This window comes from Acomys russatus, chromosome 6 (assembly GCF_903995435.1).
Source record: "Acomys russatus chromosome 6, mAcoRus1.1, whole genome shotgun sequence".
NCBI classification, from domain to species: domain Eukaryota; kingdom Metazoa; phylum Chordata; class Mammalia; order Rodentia; family Muridae; genus Acomys; species Acomys russatus.
In genome coordinates this window covers 76,146,174-76,164,854 of record NC_067142.1, presented here as the reverse complement: position 1 = coordinate 76,164,854, position 18,681 = coordinate 76,146,174, and the positions used below count along the sequence as shown (strand labels likewise).

At 44.5% G+C, this 18,681-nt stretch overlaps 1 protein-coding gene across 1 annotated transcript in view; it reads right to left on the bottom strand.

Annotated features, from left to right (window-relative positions):
• Positions 1-18,681, bottom strand: part of Dnah14 (dynein axonemal heavy chain 14) — a 212,252-nt gene that overhangs the window by 63,597 nt on the left and 129,974 nt on the right. Inside the window, 8 exon segments of the mRNA XM_051148372.1 lie at positions 115-274; positions 4,355-4,449; positions 5,441-5,566; positions 6,875-6,983; positions 9,348-9,529; positions 11,791-11,982; positions 13,774-13,935; positions 15,154-15,351. Coding sequence (XP_051004329.1) covers positions 115-274; positions 4,355-4,449; positions 5,441-5,566; positions 6,875-6,983; positions 9,348-9,529; positions 11,791-11,982; positions 13,774-13,935; positions 15,154-15,351 — 1,224 coding nt within the window.

Genomic DNA, 18,681 nt, shown 5'->3' with positions numbered 1-18,681 from the left:
TATCAGGGATGCTGTGGACACGTCAAGTGCGCATGCACTAGCTGTCAGCATTGTACCTTATCAGGGATGCTGTGGACACGTCAAGTGCGCATGCACTAGCTGTCAGCATTGTACCTTATCAGGGATGCTGTCCTTGTCAATGTTGATTAGCTTCTTTAGGAAGCCGGTCTCGGAAAGCAGCAGCTTTGCTGTTGCCCAGTTGGGTTTCTTTTGTAGAAGGCTACACACGGAGTTCATGACTGTCAGTACCAGGAGGGGGGGCCGTGTGTACACTCTGTAAGACAGGGTGAGCGTCTTATCAGCTTCAAGATGAAAGTTGTGTTCTCCCCAGAAGATTACAGACATAGGAGTTTAGACTTCATCTCTCTTAGACGTTAATGCAGCCTATGAAATAATGGGTTTTGTTATGAGGCATTCCTATGTGAAGTTTTGTTTAAGTGCTTTAAGTGCATCTTGCTCCTAACTCATTCCTGGTACCTTCTATGTCCTCTCTTCTCCTTCTTACTGGCCCCCTCCTTTCTGCAAACAGCCCCTTCTGCTTTCATGCTTTATGTATCCATTTTCTTTCTTCCCGAGACTGGATCTCTCTGTGTAGCCCTGGCTGTCCTGGACTCACTTTGTAGACCAGGCTGGCCTCGAACTCACAGTGATCCACCCGCCTCTGCTTCTGAGTGCTGGGATTAAAGGTGTGTGCCACCACGCCCGGCTTTTATGTATCTTTATATGTTGCTAAATCTAGCTTTCACATACAAGAGAGAACATGCATGCATACATGTTTTAAAAAATATTTTTAAAAGATTTATTTATTTTATGTAGATGAGTGCTCTGTCTTCATGCACACCACAAGAGAGAATCAGATCCCATTCCAGATGTTTGTGAGCCACCATGTGGTTGCTGGGAATTGAGCTCAGGACCTCTGGAAGAGCAGGCAGTGCTCTTAACTGCTGAGCCATCTCTCCAGCCCCATGCATACATATTTTTAACAAGCATTCTGGTAAGGAGCAACAGTCAACATGGAGACATTTTACTATCTGGTTTTTTTTTTTTTTTTAATTAAATATTGGTTGGGTGGTGGTGACACATGTCTTTAATCCCAGTACTTGGGAATCAGAGGCAGGTGGATCTCTGTGGGAGGCCAGCCTGATCTACAAAGCAAGTCCAGGACATTCAGGGCTGTTACACAGAGAAACCCTATCTCAATTAAAAAAAAAAAATGTCTTTAGTACATGGATAACTTTGCTTTAGAAGATTAAATGCAGCCGGGCGGTGTTGGGGCAAGCCTTTAATCCCAACACTCGGGAGGCAGAGGCAGGCGGATTGCTGTGAGTTTGACCCTGGTCTACAAAGCGAGTCCAGGACAGTCAAGACTACACAGAGAAACCCTGTCTCAAAAAACAAAAACAAAAACAAAAAACAAAAGAATAAAACAAAACAAAATAAAACCACACACACACACACACACAAAAACAAAACATAAAAAAATTAAATGCATAAAATTTAACTCTAAAATTAATGTGCGTTAGAGATTAATTCTTTCTGTTATAAAAGTACCCAATGCAGACTCATTTTAAGATAGGGACCTTTCTGTGTTATTCTAGTTGGCTTACTGATGACTGTGCCACAGAAACATTGTGTGTGCATGTGCGCATGTACACACTGCAAGTCAGCCCCGCCCTTGTGATTTAAGGACTGTTCCTACTTTATCCTTCAAAGTCACTGATCTGACAGCTCAGGGGCAGGGGCATAGACTGGGATCTGTCTCTAAAGACAGGGTAAGAGGATCATGCCTGGAACACTGCAAACCATTTTCTGTTCTGTCCCAACCAGTTTCCAGCTACAGTGGTAACATCACATGGGAGAATCTTTACAAAGGATAAAATATAGGCAAAGAACGCAAGGGCAGCGTTGGCCCACACCGAGTCTGCAGTTCCAGGGCAGAGGAGAGGCACTTCTCAGCACAAGAGTGATCCTCACGGAGCCGGTACCCTCAGTGAAGATGCTCTGCGTTGGCCGACTGGGTCCCTTGTGTGCCATCCTACTGCACAGAAGGAAGCTGAGGTGACATGGGAGGAAAGTGGCAGTGCAGGCACTCCAGCCATGTGCATCACTGCTTGCAGATGGTGCCTGTGAGTGTGGGGAGCGACGGAGACGGTTTGGTGGTTAGGAGTGTGCACTGCTCTCGCAGGGGACCTAAGTTTGGTTGTTAATTATTCTGTATGTATTATGATGGAGAGCGTCACGTATTATACCTATATTGTATACTTAGTCCTCACGCTTATACTCCTAACTATGCAATTTCCCCCCTTTTACCTTTGGTTAATAAGCTCTACCGAAATAATGGCTTCTCCCCATCGTGCCGTGCAGTGTTAGGAATGGAGTCTCAGGCCCACATACTTACAACACCTGTGATTTCACAGGGTCTGATGCTCTGGTCTCCATACGCATCTGCACTCAGGTGCATGTACTCTGCCCCCTCGGCAGACACATATTCAAAATTAATAATAAAAAAGAAAGTAGGGGGTATTTGGGCATTCCTGTCAGAAGAATCTTTCAGAACAGAAGTTAAGTGAGTAAGATCTTCTGGAGGAAAGTGGTAAGGCACAGGTTGTATGGGGGTGGGGGGGACCCACGCTGGTGAAGACTTGCCCTCTATTAGCACCCTGACTCCACCCCCTTCTCCTGACACCTCCTTTATCCACACCTCCAGCCACCATGGTCTTTTGCAGTTCCCTCAAACCACTGAACACACTTCTGAGATGTTTGTGTTTTCTATTCTTTTGCCCTAGTTTCACTACACAGCTGCCCATCTCCTTGCCAGATGGGCCCTGTTCTCCATCAGGGTGCGTCTTCTGCCTCGGCTGCTGTGAGCTCAGTGCCTGGGACAGGCCTGCTGTATGGTGAGCACGCAGCAGGTTTGCCGAATGAATAAGTAAAAGGCTAAGGGTGAAAGCTCGCAGGTGAGGGCACCAGGGATTCGGTTGCCTTTCTCTGTTCTCTGTGCACTTGGTCCTCAGCATTAGGTGGGTGAACTTGAGAATTGTGAAAGCCTCTGGGCTGCTGTTTTGAAACACTAAGAGTTAAGGTGTTATAAATGTGACGAGGTTGCGGCCCGGGAGATGCTCAGCTGGTAAAGTGCTTGCTGTGGGAGCCTCAGGACTTGAATTCAGATCCCCAATACCCAGATTAGAAGTCGAGCACCACCTCACATGCCTGTGATGCCAGCACATCCACAACAGATAATCACAACAGTGGGCTTGCCCTGCACTCCCACAGCCTTTGTTAAAACACTACTGCTTTAAACATTTTTTTTGAACATTCATTTTATGTATATGGGTGTTTTGCCTGTGCATATGTCTGTGCCCATAGAAGCCAAAAGAGGGTGTCAGATCCCCTGGAACTGCAGGTGGATGCTGGGAACCCGGGTCCTCTGGAAGAGCAGCAGCCTGGGCTCTTAACCATTGAACTATATCTTCAGCCCCTTAAAACATTGCTTTTCTAAGAACTATGGAATACCTGCTGTACTCAGAGATAGAGTATTTGGAGATTTCCATTATTAACAAGGAAACCTCAAGTTAAAAATATCCTACCTAAAGACCCAAATTTGGATCACAAAGTTCAAGTCTTTGTTCCCTATCATATTTCAATTCTTCCAAAGCTTTCTTGGATATTTCTGTTCAGTCCCTTTCTTCACACTAGGATACTATTTGGAAGAGACACACCAGGGAGAAGAGGTTGTGTAGCGCCCCCTTGGGGTAAGTGTGAGCACTGCAGCCTCCCATGTTCCTTGGCTGGTTCCTAGTCCCCCAGAGCTCAGTACTCACCCAGGAATGAGTGCTGGGATGTAAATACGAAGTCCTAACTTTGGAACTGCAGTTCAGATAATGCTTTACTGGACTATTCTAGGATGTTAAGTTTTACATATCAGTGATGACAATTTATTTTATAACAAATGTCTCATGGTTTTAGCATGGTGGTAGTTTTCCTTGCTTAAGGATCGATAAAATACTGGCATGCATGAAAACCAATAACACATGGTAAATACCATTCATGATGAGAAATCCACAGGAACCAAATGGACACAAGTTAATACAAAATTGAAATTCAGACTCTTGGGCTGGAGAGATGGCTCAGAGGTTAAGAGCACCACTGCTCTTCCAAAGGTCCTGAGTTCAATTCCCAGCAACCACGTAGTAGCTCACAACCACCTATAATGAGATCTTCAGGCATGCAGGTGTACATGCAGACAAAACACTGTATACACAATAAATAATCTTAAAAAGGGAAATTCAGACTCTTACACATTTGTGTTCTAGTCAGAGGCTTTTAAACTCAAAGTAGACAGAAAATTACTCACCTTAATTCAGAAATATCATTTTTATCCAGGGAATTTAGAGCCATAATTGCCTTGTCTAAAGCGGGCAGCACACTTTTAAGTTCATTGGAAGTTTTCTGTAATGAAGACATAATCCTAATTATATATGAACAAATATAGTCACATATTTAAAGATCAGATCTCACTATAGATGGGTGTGAGCCACCAAGTGGTTGCTGGGAATTGAACTCAGGACCTTTGGAAGAGCAGTGGTGCTCTTAACCTCTGAGCCATCGCTCCAGCCCCATAGTCACATATTTAAAGTTGTTGGGATGTTGATGGAAAATGTGGCTTGACATTTTTTATTGTACCAATTACACAAGGGCACACATGCTTCTGTCATGGGCAATTTTTTTTTTTTTCGAGACAGGGTTTCTCTGTGTAGCCTTGGCCATCCTGGACTCACTTTGTAGACCAGGCTGGCCTCGAACTCACATCGATCCGCCTGCCTCTGCCTCCTGAGTGCTGGGATTAAAGGCGTGTGCCACCATGTCTGTCGCAAATTTTTTTTTTTTTTTGGTTGTTCTTGGTCTTTCAAGACATGGTTTCTCTGTGTAGCCTTGGCTGTCCTGGACTTGCTTTGTAGACCAGCTGGCCTCCAACTCACAGAGATCTGCCTGCCTCTGCCTCCCGAGTGCTGGGATTAAAGGAGTGCGCCACTGTGCCAGGCTATGGGCATTTATACATGAAATGTAATGTGTTCTCCAGTTCCTGATAAGAACGTATCCACAGGGAGCGGAAACAGTGAGGGGTGGTTCTGTTAGAGGTGGGGCTCCTTGGCGATGCTGCTCCTGGAGGCAAGGCTTACCTGAGCGCCAGCACAGCCTGCAGAGTTGCCCAGGGTGGAGCCACGCATGCCCCGGGCTCCCTACTTTACCTAATAGCTTCCTGTGTGGAATAGGGCTCAAAACATGCTTGCTGGGGTAAAACGAGCGTATCTAACCTCGGGCCACTGCCTTTACCTGTGGACGTCTTGAGCCCGGGCAGCTGGGGTTCACTGAACGTCGGCTCACCTGAGTGTGCAGGTCCCAAGCCCGGGCAGCGGGGGTTCACTGAACATCGGCTCACCTGAGCGTAGTCTTCCACAATTTTCACTTCTTCAGCCACCATCTCCTCATCCTGCTTCACGAGCATTTGAACCCTTTCAACTATTTGTGAGTCTTTCCGCAGCTTTTCCACAAGGAGTTCTTTTTCCTAATGGATCAAACAGTTCTTCTTAGAATGGACTTTGACACATGATTTTTTTTTTTAGAGCAGAAATTAAAAAAAAAAGCGTATTTAATATTTATATAATTTGTAGAAACTAGCCTGAAATACATGTAACGGAGTAATTAGGATGGCTACCATAAAGATGGGTTCATACACGCCAAGAAAGATGACAAGGGCCTAGAGGGGTGGCTACTCTTCCAGAGGACCAGGGATTGCCTGCCAACACCCACACGGAGGCTTACCATCTGTAACTCCAGCTCCAGAGGAGCTCATGTGCCACTGGGTGCACATGTATACATACATAGAGGCAGGCAATTCACCCATACAGATAGAAATAACTGTATAAAAGGGTCTCATGTAGGTGTAACTGGAGTCCCACAAAGGGATGTGTATGTGTGTGTGTGTGTGTGTGTGTGTGTGTGTGTGTGTGCATATATTTGTGTGTGTATATATGCATATATAACAAGATTTGGGAGCATACCTCAGTGATAGAGTGCTTGTTTGGTATCAGGCCTACGGTTTAATTTCTAGCAACACACACACACACACACACACACACACACACACACACACACACACACTCACATACTCACACACAAGGCAAGCAATGGCTTTTAAAACAATTGACAGCCTGAGCATTACCGTGGCAGATTTCTCGTGATTTAACCAATTCCCTGGGGATTCTTCTTCCGTCAGTTTCTAGGGTTAGGTGTGGTGCTGGTTAGTCTTTACCTCAGCTTGACAGGAGCTAGGGTCATCTGGGAAGAACACCTCTTAATTGAGGAAATGCTTCCACAGGACTGGCCTGGAGGCAAGTCTGTAGGGCATTTTATTGCCTGAGAATTGATGTGGGAGGGTCCGACTCACTGTGGGCAGTATCACTTGTGGGCAGGTGGGCCTTGGTTGTATTGAGCAAGCAATGAGGAGCAAGCCAGTGAGCAGTGCTCCTCCATGGCATCGGCATCAGTTCCTGCTTTCAGGCTCCTGCTTTGAGTTCTGGCCTGACTTCCTTTGAAGGTGGGCTACAATCTGGGAGGTGAAATTAACCCTCCCCACTCCAAGTTGCTTTTGGTCATTGTATTTTTACCACCGCAACAGTCATCTCAATGAAGACAGTTATATACTAGGACTTGATGTAAACATTATAAAGTAATTTCTTCAAAGTTGCATAGCTACATCGTGGCAAAACTGAAGTTAGAAGTCATCTCTGTCAGCCGGCAGAGCCTCTGCTTTCAAACACTGTTCTGTATCTGACTATAAAGCCTTCAGGAGAGATTTAAGACTCAATGTTACCTTTGCCTTTTGTTCTATTTGAGGGCCGATAATCAAAAGTTCTTCCTGCATCTCTATGACTAATGCAGTTGCTTCCAGAATCTTGGACAGGCCCATGTAGAAGCGATTCCTGAGGGGGGAAACAAAGTGCAGGCTGACCTCCCATGTCCAAAATGCTTAAGACAAGAAGTGTTTGAATGTGGGGCACCCTGGCTGAGCACCCCTAATCTGAACTCTCCAAAATCTCAGGCTTTTTGAGCTATGTCAGCATTCCAAATGTTAGATGTCACACTAGGGACGCTCGTCCTGTTTAAAGAAGGTAAAGAGTACAACCGAATATTAACAAGTATAATTTAACACCATATAAAGAATTATAATCCTGATCAAGCAGGGTGCATATTTTAGGGGTTTAAGACACCAGTTTAGGGTTTGAAAGTCAATTGATATATAACCCGCCATATATTTGTTGTCTAATGCAGGAAAATCAGATGACCCGATCAACTTGAAATGTAAAGAAAGCACTTGAGAAAATTCATGACAAAAATGCAACTAGGAGTCAGGAGGAATTTTCTCAACTTGTTAAGGGGCAGGTTAAGAAGGAAACAGACTCACTTTGGGCATACGGTGTTTGTGACAGGGTTTAGCCACAGCAGTTACATAGCAACAGTCTTTCAGAGGAAGGGAGATACCACAGATCCAAATGTAGGCATGGAAAGAAGGTCCATTAATCTCTTTTGACTCTTGTCTGGAAGGAAGCTAGGTGATTTACCTAGACGGTTCTCACCTTGATTAAACTGCTGAACAATAGAAATCTTAATCTCATGGAAACCTCCCAGAAGGTGGGAGCCTCCACTTGAACAGGGGAGCCAGAAGCACTTCTGAACACTATGTGCCTTCTTTAGCCTGGGCTCTGACAATCCCAACTGCTCCACAGTTAACTGACACATGCCATATGATATCAGTAACAAAACCCCGTTAACTCTGACCCTGAACCCACATTAGTAAAATGCGATCGAGGCAACCCCAGACTTCTTATGTAAATGCCAGGCTTGGATGTGCTCATCACATAGACTGAACTCTTCATTGAGTTTGTTGAAGCACCATATTTATCCATAATTCCCATGGCCCAGCTGAGGCAGAGTATGTACAGCTGCCAGTATGTCTCGAAACACTCGGGTAGATGACGTGGCTCAGCTCCACACAGGGATTCTGCTGTGCTCTAGCTTTGAAACAGTCGTCATCACTATGTCAATGTTCCATAAAACCAGGATGGATTCTGTCCAAAGTACCCGACTAAGTGGCTTTTCTTTTTAAGGACTTGTTGGACACATCACAACAGGCCTGTGATGGACTTATATTGGAGTGTTTGTCCTATGGTGCTTGAAGGCCACCTAGGTAAGGCTTAACTGCAGTGGTTCTGACTCTGCAGGGCTCCCTCGAGTTCTGGGATGTGAGAATTTGGGATATTTGTTGAGTAGATGTTACAAGGCTGATTCCTACACATTTGCTGTCTTTCTAGGAGGTTGTCACAAGGCAGACTTTCATTGTCTCCTTGGTTCTGGTTATGTATGAGGGGCCGGGGGTGCAAGTTAGTGGCAGAGCGTTTGCCTAGGATGCTTGAGTCCCTGGATCCCACCCCTGGCACCATAAACAAGTAAAAGAGAGGATGGAAAATATGTACGAGCTGGAGATGGGAGAAGGGCAGTGACAGGCAGTCTTCTGGCCATGACACGGCCACGGTACTTAGGATCCACTGCAGCTATGGTCACCTGGACAAGCTCGTGTCAAAAAGATTAGTCAGTATCTCAGCAAGCAGCACTAATAGGGCTTGGTGGGTTCTTGAAAAATAACAAAAAGAAGAGGACATGAAATTAAGGTGGGAGGATGTGATGAGGGAAGCCGGAGGGTGAGTAAAGGTGAAGGCTGCGGCGGGAAGGATTGAGATGCATTGTGCATATGCATGAAACTGTCAAAGAACAAGCAAAAGATGTTCCAAGGATAACAGCGAGATCTAATTACCCCTAAGGCCTCCCCACATTCTCAGCCACAGCTGCTACCTATACTGTGCTTTGTGGCAGCATGAGACATATTTTCAGCCATCTGCACTGCAGTCATCGGGCCACTTTTCTTTTGGTGTTACCTCCAAAACCATGGCTGATCAGCCATCATGTGCATAAGTAGACACTGTCTATGTAGGTGATTAAACTGGATCTAACCAGAACTGATTTCTCTCTCACAGATCTGTCAGTCTTGCCACGATGAGGGTGGCCTCTGGATGCACGCAGGGTAGGCGTGGACTGTTTCCTTATGAGCCACCATAGTTGTTGGCCCCAGGGGGGCCCCCACAAGAACAATCATTATTTTGTATTTGTGTCTCTTTTTTTTTAAATAAATAAAAGCATGGATGTAAAAACACACATTTTAAAATGGCCTTAAAAAACAAATAACTTCCAACCTGCGCTCTGCCCCGTTTCTGTTTTACCCAAAGCCTCACCTCTTCGCCTGCATCTCATCGTGTCTCACCCTCAGAATGTGGGCAAACATTTCCAAGAACTTCAGGTAGCTACTGGGAGTTATATAATAGTGCTTTCCAGTTTCTTCAAAGTATTTTGTGCTCAAATTCTTCATACTTTTGTGGATCTCGACACATGTTGGGGCTAACTGGTTTTTTATATTCTGAAGAGCAATAATTTTTGAGAATTACAAGAGAAGAAAGGGCAGTAAGTTGAAATACCGCAACATTTCTGAGACGCAGAATGATACAGGCAGCTCCTGAGATGGCACCATGGTCATGAGAGTTTTAAATGATGGAAGAAGATGAGGTCCATGAGGCAACAGTGAGCAACTAATGACACACCAGACTCATTCTTGTAGCCTGTGTGCTCATTTCTGTGAGAGCCACTCAAGGACTTAGGGGACCAGCAGCAACATTCAGGGCTTGCTTGTGATGAAACACAGCACCAAAGCAACTCGGGGAGGAAAGGGTTTATGCAGCCTACACTTCCACATCCACACTGTTCATCATCGAAGGAAGTCAGGACAGGAACTCAAACAGGGCAGGATCCTGGAGACAGGAGCTGATGCAGAGGCCATAGAGGGATGCTGCTTCCTGGCTTGCTCGGCATGGCTTGCTCAGCCTGCTTTCTTACAGAACCCAGGACCCCCAGCCCTGGCGTGGCCCCACCCACAATGGGCTGGGCCCTCTCCCATCAGTCCAATTAAGAAAATGCCCTACGGCTGGATGTTATGGAGGCATTTTTTTCTCAATTGATGTTTCTTCCTTTCAGATAACTCTAGATTGGGTCAAGTTGACATAAAAGTAGGCAGCACAGGGCCCTTGAAACATTTCCTTCTTTCCTTTCTGACAATGGTTACCAAAGCATGGCATTCTAGCAAGTTTGAGTAGAGTAAAGCTCCAAAGTGTAACGGCCCAGAGCAGAAGGAACACCACTGTGCTTAGAATTTAAGGCATTCAGGCTGAGGCATAACTTGTTCCTGTTGCCAGTCTCTAGACACCAGACCTCACTGACTTCTGGTCACTTTTAACACTGTTGCAAACTCTTTAGGGTTCTGCCCCATCTCTGCCCTTGTCTGACTTTCCTTTCTTGGATACTTGGGCCTGTAAAGATGCAAGCCCTTTCTAAGGCCTAGGTTGAGTCTCCTGCCTCTAGGCATTTGCAACTCCTTCTGTCAGCATCTTTACCCCCTTTCTGTCAGCTAGGCCCTCTGGGATCTTTAGTTTAATACCCACAGACTAGATCTGTAGACAGGGGTGCGGGTGAGACAAGAAAAGCTGAGCTGAGAGTAGTTGGTGTGCATCTCATACTTACTGCTCTCTTGAAAGTTGTCAAAGAACACATTTAACTACTAAAATCACCAAATGAAGTACATGGAAGGTTGCAGAACTCTTACCAAAGGATATGCTGTGCAAAAGGAGTTGTTAGGGAGGCTCCTGAAGGCTTTGTCAGCCCTCATGGTTGCCCACCAGAGCTAGAAGCTAAGACCCATTGCTGAAGATACCACACACTATGATCACAAGATACAAAGGAGGAGACATGAACGTGAGAAAGCAGTTTGCAGAGAAGCGGAGAGTAGTCAGAGGTGGGAGGGAAAGAAGAGAGGTGAGGGGTGAGAGTAATTAGTATGCATTACGTATGTATGAAATTGTCAAGACATTTTGTTTTTGTTTTTTGAGAGAGGGTTTCTCTGTGTAGCCCTAGCTGTCCTGGAACTCACTCTGTAGACCAGGCTGGCCTTGAACTCACAGAGATCTGCCTCCCAAGTGCTGGGATTGAAGATGTGCACTGTCACTGCCTGACAAAGTTAATTATATACTTACTTTTTTAAGTGTATGGGTGTTTTGTCTATATGCATTTCTATGTACCCTGTGTGTGCAGTGCCCACAGAAAAACCAGAAGAGAACGCTAGAGTATCTGAAACATATCTGTGAGCATCTACTGGGTTCTAGAAATCGAACTCAGGTCCTCAGCAGGAGCAGCCAGTGCTCTTAACCACTGAGCCGTCTTGCCAGCCCTAGTTGTCCAGAAACAATTTAAAAAGAAACCCTCAGAAGGTTCCAGAATCCTCATGAAAGGAACTATTGTACAAAATGGTAACAGAGGTAACCTAGGCAGTGTGCAGCCCAGGCAGCCTTGAACTTGGTCGGGTATGAAGCAGAACAAATACAGAGCTGGTAAAGAGTTAGGGTGAACAAGTGAGGACCACACAGCTTATCTTAGAGATAGAGATGCCTACTCCCCACTCCCCCTCCCCTCCCCCGGTGTGTGTGTGTGTGTGTGTGTGTGTGTGTGTGTGTGTGTGTGTATGTGTGTGTGTGTGTGTGTGTGTGTGTGTGTGTGTGTGTGTGTGTGTGTGTGTGTGTGTGTGTTCCTGCTGCTCAGGTTCAGGGGGCTCACATACTGCTCCTAAGTACTTACCTCTTTGCTAGCCATTTTGATTTTTTCCTCTAGGTAGGAGTTGGCCACAATAAAGAGAGCCTCGTCAGGCCACTTCTGCAGCCAGTCGATGGTGCAGGAGCTGATCATAGACGGGTAAACTCTACAGTTCTGGCGGAAGTTAGAGCCTGCCGGACTCATGATCATAAAAACATGCAGATTTTTAGAGACTCTCTGCAATTGATAGATGTAGGCACTGTTAAAATGTAACCAACCCCCTACCTGGAAAAAGATAACTATATAGAAAGTTCCTTTTAAAACTTGTCTCAGCTGTTTCCTCAATGCACCGTCAGACTCTTAGAGACTAGTTGACTGCATGCTGTGCTGTCTGCCACCAGCAGGGCTTCTCCAGGGGGCCCCATATGACTGCACCTGGTATCTCTGGATTGTGGATCCAGCATAACTCTTATGAAGTGGGGGGTGGGGGAGGGGTGCTTATGTCAGGCAGTGATGAGCCTACTGCTTAACCTTCTCTGGGGTGGGGTGCCTTCAGCAACTTCTGGAAACTCAAAGTAAGAAAGCGTTCAGATTAATTACAGTTGAAAGACGGACCGGAGTCACAACAGTGGTAATGCGGTCTTAGCGTTAGCAGGTTATGGAAAGCAATGAGATCGTGCATGGGTCTTAGGCTAATCTTCAGTTTCTTTTTTCCGTGATTAAGATAAATATTAACTTCATTCAAAACTTCATTTGGCAACATGCCACCCTGTACGCTGGGCAGGCCCCTTTGTGCCATGTGCTGTCAAATGTCCTGGTTTGAGAATACGGATACCAGACCACTGCTGAAGTTGGCCTGCGCTCTCTTTGCTCTTAAGATCCAACTCGGCTGCTGCTGCTGAGTTCTTGGCATACGACACAGATCCTTTCTTTCTATTTTTCCTGTGCCACTTTATATCAATCCACAGAGCACACTTCTGCTAACTCAGAGCCCAGCAGGTATAAATCATAGACAACTCTCTAGGTAACAAACAACTGCTTGCCAAAGAAATATGGTAAAGATGAAAACCAGAAAGACGTCAGGGCACTGAGGTACCATGCATTGGGGCTGATCCCGGTCGACTGTGGCCCTGCAGCCCTTCCCGAGTGCACATTTCTGTCTGGGCTGAGCAGTCACAGTCATCAATCACTACGCTCTTGGCTACCCAGTGCTGGGTAGTCACAGCTAAAGGACAAGAATCATCTAATTCTCATTATAACATAATGAATCTGGTCCCTCAGTTTCTGATGTTAGGTTTTCCCTAATCAATGACAGAGTCCAAATCCTCTGGAGATAGTCCCTTAGGTGAACCGCGTGCCAAACCATCAGGTTCACCAAGGTAGACAGACAAAAGCCGCATCACCATTAGGTCTATGGCTCTGTCAAACTGGTGCTTTTGAGGCTCCTGCTGCTGAGTTCTTCTCGCCCTTTGTAGTCAATTTCTTTTTTTTTTCTTCCTTCCTACCTTTCTTTTGTTTGTTTGTTTTTTTTCTTCAAGATATGGTTTCTCTGTGTAGCCTTGGCTGTCCTAGAATCACTTTGTAGACCAGGCTGGCCTCGAACTCACAGAGATCCGCCTGTCTCTGCCTCCTCAGTTTCTTTTTATTTTTTTCTAAAATATATTTTATTTCCTGCTCAATTCTATGAATGCTCAAAGGGGTGAAAGAATTCTTTCCTTTTCTGACTTGATACCAACATAACTGAAATGAACCCCTCACTAGGCACGAGGAATCTCAGCGTAAAAACCTAGGGGTGAGGTTTTCATTTTGTTGTATACAGTTACTGTTTTACTTTCGAAAAAGTTAGCCATTTGGTCTCAGAATAATACCCAGGGCATGAAGTGTGTAGGAGAGCTGAATATTATATTAGCTTTTTAAAACTTACTTGATGAAATTATATGCAACTTGAACACTGTGTACAAGATTATAAATATGATCTGCTTTAAATTTACCATGACAATTTGATAAAATCAAGACACAAAACAGTACCTTTTGGAATAAGGAGAGCAAATATTTTCTATCATCCATGTAGGTAGGTTGGTCAGTGATGGCTCTGATTCTCACGAGAACAGAATCCAGCTCCTCATTTTCAAACATGTTAGAAACCTTTCCTGCATTGATAATGTAGTTCAAATCTTCCAGAAATAATGCCTAAGGGAAATGTGCATCAATGAGCAATGAATAAACTATACATATTACTCTAAACAAACTAAGAAAGTTAGCAACATTTAAGGGCAACTGAGGCTCCTTATTATAAAAGCTGACATCTTAACTCAGCCGAATCAGAATAAACCTCACCTACCCACCCATATATTCAGAAGTGCCAGGGAGACACAGTCTTGGTACCCAGTGGTTGCCACACACCTGGGCTAGGGCGCAAGGCAGTGAGCTTGGCAGCGATATTGTTTCAAGTAGTTCATAGAAACCTTAACACACCCAGATCTGTTTCTGACCAGAGGGAAAGCTAGAAATAGCCTGGCGGAGGTATTAATTTACACAAGTCTCTTTCTTCCCCTGCCTCCCCCCCCCGCCAAGCCCCACTAATGTTCATCTCAGCCTTTAGCCAGAAAAAAAAAATTGATGAAATTAGAATGGTGGGCTCCAAGCATGGCAGAATTGGCATCTTTTGAAACCAGAGAGAAAGGGTGTTTTACAAGCCTCAAGCAGGTCAGTGGGGTGGGATGCTCAGATTTGGGGAAGGGAGAAGACACAGACAGGACAGAAAATTTAGATGGTGGATATGACATGGTACTTGGTTTAGTCTCAAATATGGCATCCAGTCAAAATTAACTTTTGGTAGACAGAGACCAGACTTAGGAGAAAAATCAGGACAGGGTTTTAAGCAATATTTTGAAATGTATTTTGTCAGAGTGCACTCATAGAACACCCCTTGAGTTTTGTCATAAGGAGTAAATGTGACCTAAAGTGATGTTCCCAATTTTGCCTTGACAGTAAAAGGACACAGTAGTGGGGATGTTTTTGCTTGTGTGTCAAAAACAATCATGCAAGGTAAAGGATAGTGATGGGTAAAGGAAAAGGAAGTGCCCGAACCTTCTTCAGCAACAAACATTACACACACATCTGTAAACATCTGTGCAGCAGAAAACAGAACTCTTATGATACCGAGTGGATGACTTTGGTACAGGAAGTAATCACTTCCAGTCTGTTAAAATGGAAACAACAAAGACAGGAAATGCCTCTGTTGTGTGTTCACTGAGAGCTATGGCCTGACTGCAAACACAGTCTGTGGGCACCGAGAGCACAAAAGGCTGAAATGGTGAGCTGGTAGGAAGGCACACGCACAGACGTGAGCCTTCGAAGGGGCACAGGCATCATGTTCCAGCAAGTAATGGAGACCTCAGCACATACTTGTTCTTCTTGTAAGTTGGCCACCATGACCACAGTGGGAGTCCCTTCCAAGCCAGCTTGAATAAACATCTTTTTAAAGATTTCCTTGAATTCTGAGATGGGAAAGTTGTGAGCTATCGGCATCCGGCACAGCTTGTGTTCCGCCACGTAACAGGCTAAGGTTGCGTACGTTTCCTTTCCAGAGCCATCCATTCCAATCTTTGCAAGAAAAGAAAAGAACCCAACATCTGATTCACATGCCTTGGGGTTTGGGATTTGGCTCAGTGGAAAACTACTTGTTTAACAAGGACAAGGCCCTGAGTGCCACCCCACCATACACAAACAAACACCCATGAAAACAAAGGAAGTGATTCCTGTATATTTTCTGGGAATTGATTAATAAGTATTATAACAATATAAATAAATAACAAAACATAATATAAATAGGCACAATAAATATATTTCACACATTATTATATACTGTATAATAACCAATATAATTATAATTAATATAATAAGTATAATATATAATATAAATAATAAACTATAATGTAAATAATATAAGTATTTATGCTAGAAATATTCACAGTCAGAATATTTCAGGCTATAAGCAATCATTACATTCAATATCTTCATAGCTTCTTAAATTATATGAAAGCTTACTGTACTTATAACCTGGAAAATAGCACAGATAGACTTACACACCAATAGTATGTCATCATCAATGTCTGACGCTTCATCCGTAAGACACTACACAGGTATTTCTTTAAAGCAATAATGTCCTTTGGTGATGACGAAGTTAGCTCTCACACACATTTGTGGACACTGAGCTGAGGATGTAGCTCTGTGGGTAGAGGGCTTGCTTACCACACACCAAACCCTGGGCTGATCCCCCACACCACACAAAATAGGGCGAGGTGGTACTCTTGTAACCCCAGCATTTGGGAGGCAGAGGAAGGGAGACCATGAGTTCAAGGTCAACCTAGGCTACACAGGCTGTCCGAGGCCGGCCTGGGATATCTAAGACCCTGTCTCAAAAAGGACAAAATTGCAAACACTAAGGTTCAGTCTTTAGCTGTGAACTGCTGTGGGTTTTGACAAATATATGGTATAAAGCATTACTGGTTGTATTCTCAAACACAATTTTTTCCACATTGAAATAAGCTGTTGGACCTTCCCTCTTGAGCAAGCTCTTAGAAATCGCCGATATTCCTATCATCTCTATAGTTTTGTCTTCCCACCCCCCGAATGTGATGTAATTGGAATCATGTAAAGATATAATTTTCCAGATTATCTTATTTCTCTCAGTAATATGCATTCATGACTCACATATCTTTTTCCTGCTTAATAGCTTGTGTGCTGGGGTGGTTGGGTGGGTGTTGTTGTGTGTTCATGGCTGCACCTGAGTGTACAGGAGCATGCACTTTCATATAGAGGCCAGAGGTCCACCTCAGGTGTTCTTCAGGAGCCATCCACCTTGGTTTTTTTGGACTGGGTCTTTTACTGGAGACTAGGGTTGCTGATTAGGACAGCCTGGCTAGTCAGCAAGCCCCAGGGATTCTCCTGGCCGTAGCCCCCACCCTACTAGGATTACAAGTACATGCCACCACGTTCAGCATTTTACACAGGTGCTGAGGCTCAGACTCCTTAGGCTTAGGCAGCACGCACTTTACTGACGCAGCCGTTCTCTGGCCTTAGCTTACTTATTTTTAATCTCTGAATCATATTCCACTGTATAGGTTATCATGTGCTTGTTGAGGTTTGCCTTGGTCACTTCCAGGCTAGTCATTCATGTGCAGGGTTGCCCGTGGTTGTCAATTTTCAAGGATGTAGGCGCATGCTTGCTGGATCGTATGTAAGACACACCACCTCTCAGTGACTGTCCCGTTTGCATCCCTAGCGACAGTGTCTGTTGTCTGGTCTCTGTGTGGTAACTGCTGTGATCTCTCCTTGGGATATGGGTTCATTTATTGCTCACTTACTGGCATTATCATGGGTTGGTTTACTCAGCGAGAATTGATTCTGAGAATGTTTTCTCAAGCTTTTGGGAAGTATCTGTTTATTTTCAACTGGGTTGCATGCCTTTGCGATTTTCTTCAAGCAAGATTATGCAGAACTGAGAATAAAGACACTTGGCACATTCCCCCCCCCCCCCCCCATTCAGAATCCCAACTTCTCCTGGCATGCTGTTCTCTAGAGTCATGAGCTAAAGAAACCCGGGTAGCTTTATGTTACCCAGACTCAAATGTTTTCCCGTAGCCACTCAAATGGACTAGCGTCCTTGTCTGCCTTGGTGTTGGCATTGCTAGACACAGAGAAGTGGGGAAGTCAACCCTCTATTTTCTGAGGAGTCCATGAAAGGTTGGTATAAAGTCTTCCTTAGCTGGTTGTTAGAGTTCCCCAGTGAAGCCATTTGGCTTTGAGATTTTCTTGTGGGAAGTTTCAGAATTTCTAAATAAATTTCTTTATTTGTGACAGGTCCACCAAGACTTTCGAATTCTTCAGTTTTTCTATGTGTGTCTGTGATGGTTAGTGTTAATTCTCAACTTGGCAAGACCTAGGCTCATCTGGGAGACAGGCTTTTGGGAATTATCTTGACTACATTAACTAATGAGGGAAAACCCTGTGGGCATGACTATTCTCTGACTGGGATCCGGGAAAGGGAAAATGGAGAAAGGAAACCGAGCAGTGAGTGTGCTTGCATCATATTCTTCTGAGTGCCGGTGTCACGTGACCAGCTGCTCCACGCACCCTGCTGCCTTTACTTTGCTGGTGTGAAGGACTGTGCCATGAACTGTGCACCAGAAGAAACCTTCCTCCCTTAAGTTGCTTGTGTCAGGGTATTTTTTTTTTTTTTTTTTTTTTTTTAATCACAGCAACAGGAAAAGAAGCTAAGACCCTGTCCATCTAGGGAAATGCTCATTTCATAGAAGCCATCCAATCTACTATTTCCCTATGACACCTCCTCCCCCAATTTCTGTAATGGCAGCAGTGACATTGACAGCCCTTGATTACTGATTTTAATAACTTCAGTCTTGTCTCAGTCTAGCTCAAGGGGCTTTCTTGATCCTTCAAAGAATCAGCTTTTGGGTTCATTGAAATCCTCACTGTGTTTTTCTGTTGCCTCTTTTCCACTTCATTGCTATTACTCTCTCTCTCTCTCTCTCTCTCTCTCTCTCTCTCTCTCCCTCCCTCCCTCTCTCCCCCTCTGCTTGCCTTGGGTTTGATTATCTTTCCTTTTTTATAATCTAGACTATTGATTTGAAGTTTTCTTCTTTTTAAGTATAAGCATTTGAACCTATACATTTCCTATAGATTTTCCTTTAGGTATTGCTTGAGGTATGTATTGTAATTGCTTTCATGTTTTTCAAAGTACTTTCTAATTTCCAGTTTTCTAGTTTGACAGGCTCTACAGTCACCTTGGAGATGAACTCAGGGCAAGTCTCTGAGGGGCTTCTAGATTAGGCCAATTGAATTGACAAGATGGACCCAGGTGGGCAGCACCATCCCACAGGCTGGAGTGCCAGACTGAAGAAATGGAAAGACTCA